The 14,182-nt window shown below is 48.9% G+C and overlaps 1 protein-coding gene across 1 annotated transcript in view; it reads left to right on the forward strand.

The window, feature by feature from the left end:
• Positions 1-565: 565 nt before the first annotated feature.
• DPP7 (dipeptidyl peptidase 7) overlaps positions 566-14,182 on the forward strand; it is a 31,504-nt gene continuing 17,887 nt past the window's right edge. The window contains exons 1-4 of the mRNA XM_057410574.1: positions 566-598; positions 8,914-9,019; positions 9,285-9,398; positions 13,572-13,711. Of these exons, the coding sequence (XP_057266557.1) occupies positions 566-598; positions 8,914-9,019; positions 9,285-9,398; positions 13,572-13,711 (393 nt within the window). The remainder of the gene's footprint in view (positions 599-8,913; positions 9,020-9,284; positions 9,399-13,571; positions 13,712-14,182) is intronic.

The following is a 14,182-nucleotide window of genomic DNA, read 5'->3' on the forward strand; positions in this document are numbered from 1 at the left end:
AATCCAACCATTCCCAGCACTGCCAAAGCCACCACTAATCCATGGCACTGAGGGCCTCATCTACACGGTGTAGGGACGGTGATTCCAGCCCTGCCCTGGGCAGCCTGTTCCAATGCCTGAGCACCCTCTGGGGAAGGAATTGTTCCCCAGCTCCATCTAAACCTGCCCTGGTGCAGCTTGAGGCCGTTTCCTCTTGTCCCATCCTTTGTTCCTTGGGAGCAGATCCCAGCCCCCTCCTGGCTCCATCCTCCTGTCAGGCACTTGTAGGGAGTGATAAGGTCCCCCCTGAGCTTTCTCTTCACAGAATTACAGAATGGTTGGGGTTGGAAGGGACATCTGCAACCTCTAGTCCACTCCCCTGCTGTTTCATAAATGGACTTGTCTGGCTGACCATAGGGTGAAGCTCTCATGACCAGAACCTCACATTAGGATGTGGATGTATCCCCGGTTAAATCAGTGGTCAGTCCTAGGCACATCCCTTCCCACTGCAGTGCAGTCTCTGCTTCAGGTACGGCTGGCTTGGCTTGCTGCCCAGCTGCCCTCCCTCCTGCCTCTTCCTTCTACAATGTCCATCAAGAGCAACACATGCAGTGCTAAGGTAAGAGGAGAACCCCTGCTCCTTTCTCCTCCTTCACTTTTCTCAGCACATAGACACCTCTTCACAAGCTGCCCACCCATCTGGTAACCTGGCCATGCTGGTGCCCAGCTGCTCTCCACAGAACACCCTGGAATGTCATCCTGTCTCAACTTCAAGCACAGACCATTTTCCCTGCAACAAGCAGCACACAGAGCAGCCCCAGCTGCCACCCTCTGCTCCTACAGCTAGCAGGGAAGCTACGAGCTATGGAGAGATCATCAGCAGGTGTCAAAGCAAAGAAGTTCTGTCCCTGCACTCAGGCCCAATCAAACACAGAAGCAGCACCAGCAATACCAACTGGATGGCTCAGAGGCCCCAGTGTCCATGTCATTAAGACAAACACTGGAAAGGCAACCCTCCTGTAACAACATTTTCAAGCAAACACAGTGCCAGGAACAAACTGCAGTGTTGATGGCTGAGAAGCACCTACATCACTCTACAGAAAACCACAAGAAGACCAAGGTGTAAACGCCAATTATGTTTCCCCTTGCAAGAATTTCTTTCTCTTGTTCAGGTGCTTTTCTCCTCTGGCAAGACCTTGTATGATGCCACATTCCCAGCCTCCTCGGTGCCCCCAGCTCCCTGCAGACCATCACGCCCATGGTCCCCAGACAGGAGCTCCAGCATGTCTGCAGGAGCACCATCAGGCAGCAACTCTGCTCTGATGGAGGCTTGCAACACCTTCCTCCATCCCTGCTTTCAATAACTTCAGGATTATCATGGGACGTGAGAGGTTGTCAAGAATGTTCTCTTCTATTTGCTTGCTGTCACAGAAGTAATTAAACAAAGGTCAAAGGGTGTTCCTGGAGGAGCTCACCAGCCAGCTGAACCTCTCATCTGAAGCCCAGCTGAGGATCCCCCATGGTTCTGGGCATATCTAAGCAGCCAGCGGCCATACTGCCCCATCTGGAACTTGTGGGGTGATGGCTGTCTGTCCCAACCACTGAACATCTCTGTAGGTAGAAAGATCGCCAACAGAACCACAGATATGACAGCCACAACCATTATTTGGTCTCAAAGCATCAGCCTGAAGAGGAGCCACTGGCAGGTGCACAAGAGCCAAGCAGAAAAGGTGCAGCATATGGAAAATCCTTCTGCTGAGGAGGGATGGGAGCCAAGATGCATTTCAGTGAATACCCTGATCTTGGGAGAGTCACTCTGCCTCTGGGTAAAGTACCCCTGGAATGCCCAGCTTGGCCTGCAGACAAAAGCCACAAAGAGAGGAACAGAATCTCCCTTTTTCAAATGCAAACTCCTGGAAACACCACATCCCCCATAGTTCAGCCTGATGTCACTCTCTAGGTCATTCAATGCAGTGCAAGACATTTGTTCCCTTTGTGCTCCTTGGGAAGTATTGTCTAGAAAAGACTTGTGCAATCACGCTGCCTCCAGTTTGTCCTGCCTTGGACAATTTTAGGACTTATTTGTCATTTCTGCTACATTTGACAGAAGGGCCAAGACTTCAGAGGTGCCTGGTTTTGTGAAAACAGGCAGCACATGGGGAAGTGAGACCCTGTTTGCACTCCAAGTGCAGGAGGTGCTGCAGCTTTCAGCAGACATGACAGAATCCACACCCTAGAGCAACTACCTCAAGATCCAGCACTGGGAGAGGCTCTGGTAGGAGTTTGCACCTTCTTAAGACACCAACAACAGCATAGCAGCATACCCAAGTGGAAGAAACTGCTGAAGACAGACCTAGTCACACAGGGACTGCCCAAGTCTGCCAAAATACTGTGGCCAACATTGAACAACCAGAATATTGACTGTGGCTTGTTTCGGTCCTCTAAACAACCCTGAGGTTGCTGCTGAGCCCCATCCCACACCAATATCTACCCCTCAACAGACTGCTGCACAGATGTGCTGGCCATGCATACTCACTAGCAGCTGTCTCCAGGACCCTGTCCTTGAGCATCCTGGAGGACTGATAACATGCCTGGTGCTAGCTTGAGCAGGGCAGATGCGTGGTCCCTTGGCATGCTCCCAAGCTGTGGGATCTGCTGCACCCTGTGCAGAAACAAGAGATACTTGGACTTGGGAAGAAGAGGCATGTACAGAGAGACCCCCAGCCTCACCTCTCCTGCGTGCAGGCAAGTTTCCATTTTCCAGATTACAAAAATCACTCTTAGCTTTTGGCATCCCTGAACCTTACTTAGAGATGGACTCCTGCAAAACACAACAGCACAGTGGCACTGAATCTGTCACACAAGGCCCAACAATACCCCACTCCCAAGTGAATTTGAGGGCATCACTTGCAGAGGACAAGTGGTGCTGTTCGTTCATCTGTCATAGGGACTGTTCAAGTTAAGAGAAGCCAATGGTGAAAGTGCAACTTCCATGGGCAGAGCTCCCTCACCAGCACTCTCACTGACCCTCCTCAGGCTGCACAGCAGCCAGGTGGTCCCTCTAGTTTGTGCCCACTCTTGCCTGCAGCAGCCTGCCACCACGTGCCACCAGCAGAATTGGTGTACCATAGAGCACCCACCATGCCATCTCCTGAGGCCCTAGTGACCAGACCATGGCTGGCTACCCCTGCGTAGTGCTGGTGCAGGCAGCAAAGGTGGCCAACGACATTCTGCAAGGCCCAGCCCCTACTCTCCCGCAGCAGCCTGTGCCAGCACAGCAGCACAGCCGCATCACTCCTCAGCTAACCACGTTGTGAAGGTCACAGTGCCACTAAACCAGACCTGAAGAAGCTTATCAGGAGGCTGGTGCTGTAACACCACTTTGCACAGTGCATGCATGTTCTGCACAGGGCACACGGCAAGCCTGCACAGGGATTAACATCAGCACTTGGCCACCTGGCTGGCACAAACCACATGATGCCTCCTGCATCCAAGGCTCAGCATTGCACCACTCCCAGCTCACTGTGCTCCTCAGGGACATGGGTTCTTTGTACCTCCAGTGCCACCATGCTGAGCTCTGGCTCAGAGTAGCAGCCAGCACAGCTCTGGGAACATCCACCCAGTGCTTTACAGGGAGAAGACACCTTTCCTCTGACAACCACCAGGCCAAAAAAGGTTAGGGTAACCCACCCTCTGCACGGAGGCTTTCTCCCAGGCAGACACTTCAGCCTTCCACATGTAACCTGTATGAGCTGGGACCTGCCCCACAACAGTTTTCCTGGGCTAGGCTGTTTCTGCAACCCAGAGGAAATCCAGCTGCCACTCAAAGGCATGTCTGCATCTTCCCCTACTTCAGCTGCCTCTGCCTTCCCCCTGCACTACCACAGCAAGCAGCCAAGGAGCACAGGGAAAGGAAGCCAACCAGCTCTGCCAGGAACCATGGCAGCAGGCAGAGAAGTCACAGAGGCTGCGTCTCGTGTGGCCACCCCTCAGGAGTTACACGGGTGAACACTGGTAGATCACGGTCAGCCATGGCTCATCAAGGAGCTAAGTTTCCACTCACAGAGCCCCTGAGCTGAGCAGCAATGAAGGCCTGCTGAGGACACCTCTGAGCATGTTATATTGATTGATCTCAAAGGTGTTCTAGAAATGTTTGTAAATGAAGATCATAGAATACCAGGCTGGTTTCTGTTGGAAGGGAGCTTTAAAGCTCCTCCAGCTCCAACCCCTGCCACAGGCAGGGACACCTTCCACTAGAGCAGCTTGCTCCAAGCCCCTGTGTCCAACCTGGCCTTGAACACTGCCAGGGATGGGGCAGCCACAGCTTCTCTGGGCACCCTGTGCCAGCGCCTCAGCACCCTCCCAGGGAAGAGCTTCTGCCTAAGAGCTCATCTCAGTCTCCCCTCTGGCAGGTTAAAGCCATTCCCCTTGGCCTGTCCCTACAGGCCCTTGTCCAAAGCCCCTCTCCAGGTTTACTGTCAGCCCCCTTTGTTGGGGGGAGGGCTAGATACATAGATCCTACTTCTTCCAAAGAGAGAAACTGAAGTTACACAATTACTACGTGCAAGGCTGTTTATAACTGACTATATGCTTAACCCTTCTTCCTATTTTCAATACATTTGGATGCCCTATTTCCATCCTGACAGCTAGGACCAAGGGACTGTTACACCAGATGTACTTTAGCTGACACAGACAACAAAACATTATCTATGGAAAGGCCGCACAGTGCCACAGGTTATTAGAGCAAGACAAGCTGCTCAGTTCAGACACGACAAGTGTTTGATCTCTCCACTTTCACAGAACAGGAACTTAGAAGCAGTTAACCTGGGTCAGACATCAGAAGGGTTTACATCATTTTAAATGAATGGACATATCACATATGCCACCATCTAGAAATACAGGACTGCATTGTTTGTGTCCAAAGGCCACTCCAAGCACCCCCTGCTCTTTTACCCCACCAAGGCCAAGGACCTTACCAAGGGAGATTGGAAGGAGCTTGTCCACCTGGAGCTGCCCACAGCTGACAGTCTTAAAGTACCACCAGATGGGGACTTGCCTTCTCCGTTAGTATCTGTGGAGGAGTTTTAGTATTATTGATGGGGAGAGACATTTCTTTCTCTTTTCAGATCTTGGAAAGCCTTTGGCTCTTTGTCCCATCCACCAGCAAGTATTTTAATTTTTGAAGATACTAAGAGCCTTTTTAAAGGCATTATATTATTAGGATTGGTTTATACAAAAGGCTTTGGTGAAGAATATTTTCCTTACCCCAGGCTGAGTATCTTGGTCCATGTCATCTTGAGGATTTCCCTAACCCCTTCATAAAGCTTGGCAACGCATACAAATCCTTCCTTCTTCCCTTAAAGCCATGGAATGCACATCTCAGAGGTGTTTCTTGTAGCCTAACTCTGCAAAGCTTTTTGGGACAGAATTTAGACAAACAGTAGTCTGAAAATAAGATCTTAATCCTGCTGCCTGTAGCACAGCCTTCACTCTGAGCCCAAGTAGGACCTGCTCCAAGGACTCCAGCCTTTCCTCTCCACTGAAAAAGCAAATACTTGCCTGCTAATGTGTTTAGTTTCTTTGTATCAGTTCTCATTTTAAACTAAAGGGGTCTGAAGACCCAGTTAAGTAGGCACTACCTCTGTACCTCCTCAGGTGGGAACCTGAGGACAAATAGCCCTAGAGAAGCCCTGGCCAGAGCTCACCCATGGTTGGAGCCTGGTGCTGTTCTTTCATCAGGCCAAGACAGGATAGATCTCACTTCCACCTGCTTTTATCTTGTGATCGCCTGAACCAGACTGATCTCCCATGCAGTCATTGCCATTGCGTGGTTGCAGATGGTAATAGTAGATGTGAAAATGCTGCTTCTGCAGCTTCCCAATCATGACATGTTTTAGATCTTCTTCCAACAACAACTCCTTTGGTCTTCAGTAAGCTAAAACCCTTCCTTCATAAAATCCTAGGACATTCACATACATCTTGTAAAGTACCTGCAACATTTTGAATAAGCTGACAATATACTGACCATTTGGGGTAAAAAGGCCTTTTTTTGCAAACTTATACAGCCTTGGCATAACAAGGTTAAGCTAGATCATAGGGAATGCTGAATTTACTTACAGCCATACCAGCAGCTCCAGCCCCACCCAGTTCATAATGCGACTTTTTCCATCGCCCTTTTTCTTCAGGGCCACCTTCCCTTTTGGGGTATCTGCTGGGGCCTCCCTCTGGAAGCAAAAACCTACAGAAATTACCCATTACATGATTTCATGCTGCTCCTAACTTGCTCTCAAGAGCAGTGCAAGCTCCCTCTTTCCCTAGTACGCTCAACCACAGGGCCACTAGTGTATCAGCACCATGGGAACATGCTCTACTTTTGTCACACACTTACATCCTCCTACTAAGAGCAAGGGGCATCCTCCTCTCCTTTGTTCCTACCTTGTCGCCCACTCCTCACTGGATATGTGGACACAAACCAACAAACCTCACCATGGATCCTCACCTTGATTTCATCCTGTGCTATATTCCCACTTCCCTCATCTCCACTGGGTACTGAGCCAAGCTGCTATGGCCTCTGCGCACTGGCTGGGCTTTCACTCTTTCCAGCTCTTCCTTCCCATGCAAACACATAATGGAGGGGACCAAAGTAGCACTGATTCAACACCAGGAGGCAAATGCTGCAGACATTCAAAGAGCAGAAGCTAGCAGTAAGACCAAGGTGGAGACACCCCAGCCTCTGCCCAGCAGCTCCCCCAAGACCTGCAGGGATGGTGCAGTAGCATAGCACCAGCACTGAGCCTCGCTGGCTCCCACCCTCCTCATAGTCCCAAGAACAGGCTTCACTCCCTGGTGTGCAATGGCTGATTCACACACAGAGCCGAAGTGTTTCTTTACCCCAAGTTTGCACAAAAAAGTAGTACTAGGTGGTATTGCAGAGCTGGCACCCACACCATACAGAACTGATGTATTTATACAAGTCAGTTCAGGTTAGTCACTCCCCAAAACCTTCCCACCATTTAACAACTGGTCAGTTAATTTACGTAAGATCACACTGTCACCAAAAGTCAGCAAAATAAGACTCCTTAACACAATGTAGCATTAAGAAGCAGGCATTATTTATTATGGCACCCAATGCATGGGGGAATTGCTCCACCAAACGTGCATGTCGGTTCTTACAGGTTTCTTGCTTATGAGAATTGATCCCATACATATACGTTATAATTCTGTAATAAATTGGGACCACAACGGATCATAATCCAATTGAATTTTATTAATTATAGCAAGTAGAATATGAGCAAAGACAGCGCTGGACGACAGGGGAGTCTGTGCTCCGACAACTGCCGTACTGAACAGTTCTAACAGTCCCTTTTTATCAGTCCTCCAGTTCCGCATTCGTATCTTCAATGGAGTACTCTGCGCATGCCCCAGTTGCTTGAGGCTGAAGGCTTGAAGTCCTCCTCGGTTACCTTTAGATATCCTTTTCCATATATGGTCTTCAACTTGCTGTGCAATAATTTTTAGAATTATTTTGCAAAAGCCCTTAGTAAGCGTCTTGCGGTTTGTAAGTAATTTTGGTGTCAAGTAAAGCACTTAAGCAAAGCAATAGTTGCCCCCACCCATATGTCTGCCAGTTTTTTTAGAACATCTTGCAGATATTTCCTCAAAACTTGCAGATATTTCCTCAAAACTTGCAGATGTTTCCTCAAAACTTGCGCAAGCGGTGTCTGGTTTAATCTGCACAAGCGACCACGGTTATCTTTTCTTTTGTTGTCTAATCTTTACATCAGGCTTAGCATAAATCTTAATAAACAATACCATAGTCCCTAGTTTTTCACAATTCCCAGGAACCTTATACATAATTTCTTCCCAGAATTAACTGACATAGGTTACTACCTACTAGAGCATGCATGGTAACTCTCTTTGGTGGTCCTAGGGGTCGTTACTTCTCTCTTCTCTTCCTCGGGTTATTCACAGGTCACACAGAGGATGATGAAGATGTGATGCTTCATCTTTTTCTCGCTGTAGCAATCCTCCACACCACAGGGTCAGATGTCCTTCTTGATTGCCTGCAAGATCCCTGTTATCTATGAACCACATGTATTCATTGTAATGTTGCCATGGTATGAATGGGCTACTTTTAGTTGAGTTTGCAAGCCTCGAGGCACTTAAAACAACTGAGCATTGTAGGAGCATTTTTACATGTATCAACATCACTGATTCCTTACTCCGCATGCTCAGTGAAGGGTCTTTTGACCTGTAGGTGTGCTATTTAGTATCTTGAGTATGGTTCATCTAAAGGACACCCTGATCATGTTGTGCTGACATGTCGAAGTCCTATCTTGATGATGTCCATGTGTTTCCAGGATGTACCAGCCTCCAAGGATTGTTTTCCCCAATTAAGACATTCATTAGCCCTGTTTCTTTATCCGGCTAGGCAAGGCCAAAACCTTCTCCCAGGCTATCAATTCTCTTAAATCAGTGTCGTTCTCAGGTCATCAGATCAGGACCTTTCAGGAGGCCCTTGTATGTGCTACTCTGGAAAAGGAGGTTTTTCTATAGTAACATAAGTCCCAATATTTTTACTATATACCTATATAAGACCCATTTTCTAAACTATATGCTACAGCATCCTTGTCCCAGCCCTGCAAGCTGGGTTCCCGACACCGAGCCTGGAGCCACCAGGGTCAGTCAGCACAAGACACCGCTGGTGCAATAGCCGGCACACCAGGGAGCTGCGAAAACACACTGCCTGGTCCCGCAGAGGGGACACAGAGGCCCCTCCCGGCCCTGCCCTGCCTCAGCACTCTCAGGCCCCTGCTGAAGGTCCTGCTCCACCCCCTACACGCAACCCGGGGCCCAAGAGGTGTCGCCCGGCCCGAGCCCTCCAGCAGCGCCCCCGGAACCAACCGGCTCGGGCAACACAGCGTCATGTGAGAGGCTGCCAGGATCGCCCCGCGGCAGAACTGTCGTCGGTGGGAGCTGTTGGTTGTCATGGAAACGCTGCTCCTGCTCCTCTTGCCGCTGGCCGCCGCCGCCCATCCCGGTGGGTGACCGGGCCGAGCCCCCGCCCGCCTCCCCGCGCCCCTTTTCTCCGGTCCTGCCACCGGTGGAGCCCCTCCAGCCAGTCCCCCTAGGCCCCGAGCGCGGTCTCGAGCCAGTCTCCCTGGGCGGGAGCCCCCTTGCCGGCCTGGGGAGCGCTGGAGCTGGGCCCCGGTTAGCAGGGCTGGGCTGGGCGGTACGGCCTGTACGGTACCGGGTGGTGGCGCCGGTTGCCGGTTTCTCCGGCGATGACGGTTCACCCCCTCCAGCTGCCCGGGCAGCGGGGCCCGGCCTGGAGGAGCGGCTCTTCGAGCAGGTGCGGGACCACTTCACTTTCGAGAGCTGTGGCAACGAGACCTTTCCGCAGCGGTACCTGGTCACAGGTGGGTCCTGGGGGTGTGCTGTGGCCGAGCTGCTCTCACCCCGGCATGGCCGTGCGGGGTCTTGCGATAGCTCAGGCTGAATTTCTGTCTGCTTAAGCTCTAGCCACTCGTGCCCTGAGGCAGAGAGCCCTTGCTTTCAGTGCTCACAGAGCTGTGCTGAGCAGCCAGGAGTCAGTTTGAGCCCTTCCTGAGCCACTCGTTCCTGCAACCACACCGTTATCCATAGTTTCCTCTCCTTACCTTCAATTTATTGTTACGGCCATGGGCTGTGGAGCGCAGGTTTGGGGTTGACCTCTCTGGAGCAAGAGAGACCAGAAGTAGCTTTAGGCTTGTGCCAGGGCTGGCTCTGTGCATGTAAGTCTTCAGCTGGTCACAGCATCTCTTGCAAGTGCAAATAAGTGATCTGAATGGGGCCTGAAAGAAAGCTGGAGAGGGGCTTTGGACACCTGTAAGGACAAGACAAGGGGGAATGGCTTTAACCTGACATAGAACTAGGTGAGATTTAAGATCCCTTCTAACCCTATGAGGGTAGTGAGGTGCTGGCACAGGTTGCTTAGAGAAGCTGTGGCTGCCCCATCCCTGGCAGTGTTCAAGGCCAGATTGGACACAGGGGCTTGGAGCAAGCTGCTCTAGTGGAAGGTGTCCCTGTCGTGGCCGGGGTTAGAACTGGATGAGCTTTAAAGCTCCCTTCCAACCTAAATCAGTCTGGAATTCTATGAATGCAGGAGGAAAATGAAATAGTGACTGAAATATTGCATTGTTCTCAAGAATTAAGATAACTCTGGGTCAGTGTTTTGCATTATTTAAAACCCTGCAACTTTATATATAGCTTGAACCATGCTGAACAGTAAGGGATTCCAGCAAGGAGCCGACAGTGTCTTCCTCTCTAGCCAAATGCTGAGTTATTTTCTCTGCCACAGGCAGTAAGAGAAAGAAGGATTTTCTAAGCAGTGTGTAACTAAAAAGGCGGCAACTCCAATAACCAGCAGCATGTGATGTTCAATCCTGCCTGCTTGGAGGAATCAAGGAGAGATTTGCAGGGAGCAAAGGTGGAGCTGTGAATAGCACCAGCCCAGAGGCCTGCCCAGCCCAGCACCTGCCTGCTGCTGCTTCACAAACTGTCCATGTCTGGGGCTTTGGATGCAGCACCTCACCTTCCTTACAGGATTTGTTACTCTGCAGCTTGTTCAGCACCTGCACACAATCATGTGTTTCACCAAGTGTGAATGCATGGATCAGTTCAGTCCAAATATATGGGAATTGACAGTGAATTTTGATAGTGTACCCAAATTTTACTAAGTGGCCCTTTGTGGACAGAAACTTGGGATCACCTGGTTTAAAGCATTCCTTAACCTCTAGTTCTTTTGTTTTGAAAGTGTTACATTTGATCTGTGTGTCCTGGGCATAGCTGAATAATATTTGTGAGAAACAAAATATTAACATTGCAGTTCTGCTGGTTTACAAATAGTTTTTAATGCAAAATGCCTCTGAGGAGTTTCATTCCCCTTTACTGCTGCTTCTGCAATAGAAGACTTCGCAGATTATCTGTGAGAACTTGGAGACTGGTGTTTCACAACCAGGCATCTGACACTCTTGAAGTTAGCTGGCAGATTCCCAGGATTTTAGTCTAAAACCAGATACATTTTAAGCAATCCATCTGGTTTGGTTTTGGCTCCTGTGACTGGTTGTTTACTCTAGGAGCCAGGAAGCATATCAGAAGAAAAACCACAGTAAAAATAGCACTTTGTTTTCCTACCTGATAACCCAAAGCAAATGCAACACAGAGAGACAATCATCCTCTTCATTAACAAAGAACATCAGTTTCCCTAAAGAAAGCTTTCACACCCACAAATCCTGCTTTGGCAAGTCTGTGTTGAGAATGCTAAGAATTAAATTCAGGGCTCCTGTGATGTTCTGCAGTGGCATCTGTAGGACAACCACTGTTGGAAGATCTCTGTGATGATCACAGACTGAGAATAGTGTTGAGTAAGGTGAATTGCATTTAATCTGAACAATAGAGGCCTGACTGTGCACCAGAAAATCTTCTCTGTCTCTTGGTTAGTAACCTGTTATAAAAAAATATGTTGTAATCATAGAATCATAGAATAGTTAGGGTTGGAAAGGACCTTAAGATCATCCAGTTCCAACTCCCCTGCCATGGGCAGGGACACCTCCCACTAAACCATGTCATCCAAGGCTCTGTCCAACCTGGCCTTGAACACTGCCAGGGATGGAGCATTCACAACTTCCCTGGGCAGCCCATTCCAGTGCCTCGCCACCCTTACAGGAAAGAACTTCCTCCTTATATCCAATCTAAACTTTCCCTTTTTACCCTTGTCCTGTCACTACAGTCCCTAATGAAGAGTCCCTCCCCAGCATCCCTATAGGCTCCCTTCAAATACTGGAAGGCTGCTCTGAGGTCTCCACACAGCCTTCTCCAGGCTGAACAGCCCCAACTTTCTCAGCCTGTCTTCATACAGGAGGTGCTCCAGCCCCTGATCATCATCGTGGCCTCCTCTGGACTTGTTCCAACAGTTCCATGTCCTTTTTGTGTTGAGGACACCAGAGCTGCACACAATGCTCCAGGTGAGGTCTCACAAGAGCAGAGTAGAGGGGCAGGATCACCTCCTTGGACCTGCTGGTCACGCTCCTTTTGATGCAGCCCAGGATACGGTTGCTTTCTGGGCTGTGAGTGCACACTGAAGCCAGCTCATGTTCATTTTCTCATCGACCAACACCCCCAAGTCCTTCTCCTCAGGGCTGCTCTGAATCTCTGCCCAACCTGTAGCTGTGCCTGGGATTGCTCCAACCCAGGTGTAGGACCTTGCACTTGGCATGGTCAAACTCCATGAGGTTGGCATCAGCCCACCTCACAAGCGTGTCAAGGTCCCTCTGGATGGCATTCCTTCCCTCCAGGGTATCAACCGAACCACACAGCTCGGTGTCATCGGCAAACTTGCTGAGGGCGCACTCAATCCCACTGTCCATGTCAGAGACAAAGATGTTGAACAAGACCGGTCCCAACCCCTATCCCTGAGGGACCCCACTCGTTACTGGTCTCCAGCCGGACACTGAGCCATTGACCACAACTCTTTGTCTGTGGCCATCCAGCCAGTTCTTTATCCCCCGAGTGGTCCATCCATCAAATTGATGTCTCTCCAATTTAGAGACAAGGATGTCGTGTGGGACAGTGTCGAACACTTTGCACAAGTCCAGGTGTGAGGTTATGTGTCCAAATCAACACTTAATTGACAACCTGAGGTCTGTTGTTGAAGAAAGCTGTCTATTATCCCTCTTAATTCTTATGCTATTTAAGACTAAGCTAAAATAAAATGCTTTCAAGCATTAAAGCAACTGTTTGTTAGATAAGCAAGTACTGGTATCATGGATCAGCTTGTCCTCCCTGTCTCAATTTGCCTCCAGTTCTAAACAAATTGAAGGATGAAGCACATCATCTTAACATAGCATCATATATATATATCTATGTATATGATATGTCATATGAGATATATATATATATATCTGATACATATATGAAGACAGGCTGAGAGAATTGAGAAGAGAAGGCTCTGGGGAGACCTTACAGTAGCTTCCAGTGCCTAAAGGGGCCCACAAAAAGCCTGGAGAGGGGCTTTTGGGAAGGGCCTGTGGGTACAGGACAAGGGAGAATGGCTTTAAACTGACAGAGAAGTAGATGAGCTTTAAGGTCCCTTCCAACCCAAACCATTCTAAGTTATGTGATTTACAGCTTGGCTCTACATTATACATCACAGCAGAAAGCTTCCCTAATGTCCACTTCGTGGGAAAATGATCCGTTCAAGTGTTTTGGGATGAGCTGGGCTGAAGAGGGTATATAGATGTGAAATAATTCTTGGGGGTATGATGAGGCAGCTGTGTCTAAAGGCCTTGCTGAACTTGAGTTTTTTAGGGATTTTCAGGGAGAATCATAGAAGTGGCAGTTCCAGCCCACATGATGTTCTCATGGAAGCTCTTACTTACCCCTGCTCAAATGAGAGATTTCTATAGCCTGGGCTGTTAAGCTCCTGACCAGACTCACCAAAAGTAGTGTCATTTCATGCTCATGATGTTTGTTTGGGTTTGTGGGGTTTTTTCTTTAGTTCGGTTTTTGTGGGTTTTGTTTGTTTGCTTATTTGCTTCTGTCAATTTTCTCAGCAAAGTTCTGGAAGGAAGGATGTGGACCCATCTTCTTCTATACTGGCAATGAAGGTGACATCTGGACTTTTGCTCAGAACTCTGACTTCATATTTGAATTAGCAGAGGAACAGCAAGCACTTGTGATTTTTGCTGAGCATGTGAGTATTTTACTACAACAGAGTCTTGTTCTGTTCAGTATTGCCAAATTCTGTTCAGTATTACCAAATTCAGCTTTTTGCTAGTCTGGAAATAAAACCACCTCTTGCCATGAAGCTGAGGGGTACCTGCTGTAAGCTTTCTGCTTGTGGTAGCAGCTCTTCTTTACTTAACCATGGCTTCAGAATGTTTTTTACTGTGCCTACCAGCAATCCAGGATACAGAATTACTGTTTCGGTAAAGCCTATGCCACAGGGTATTTGCCTTAGATCAGTGCTTTTGTAAGTAGTTTCCATGGGTCTTGAACTCCATGCTTGTCTAGAAAGTTATTTTTGTTTGGATAATTAATCTCCACACCATTTCCAACACAGTTCTATTAAATCTACTATTCTGGAATTTATGCATGAAGACATTACACTGTTCCCTTTTCTAGCTGGGGATTTCAGGAGAGAGGCGTGCTGAGGGCCCGCTTG

The sequence above is a fragment of the Pezoporus wallicus genome, unplaced genomic scaffold, assembly GCF_028554395.1.
Source record: "Pezoporus wallicus isolate ANWC-B61680 ecotype Strahan unplaced genomic scaffold, APGP_CSIRO_Pwel_v1 contig_8071, whole genome shotgun sequence".
Lineage (NCBI taxonomy): Eukaryota > Metazoa > Chordata > Aves > Psittaciformes > Psittacidae > Pezoporus > Pezoporus wallicus.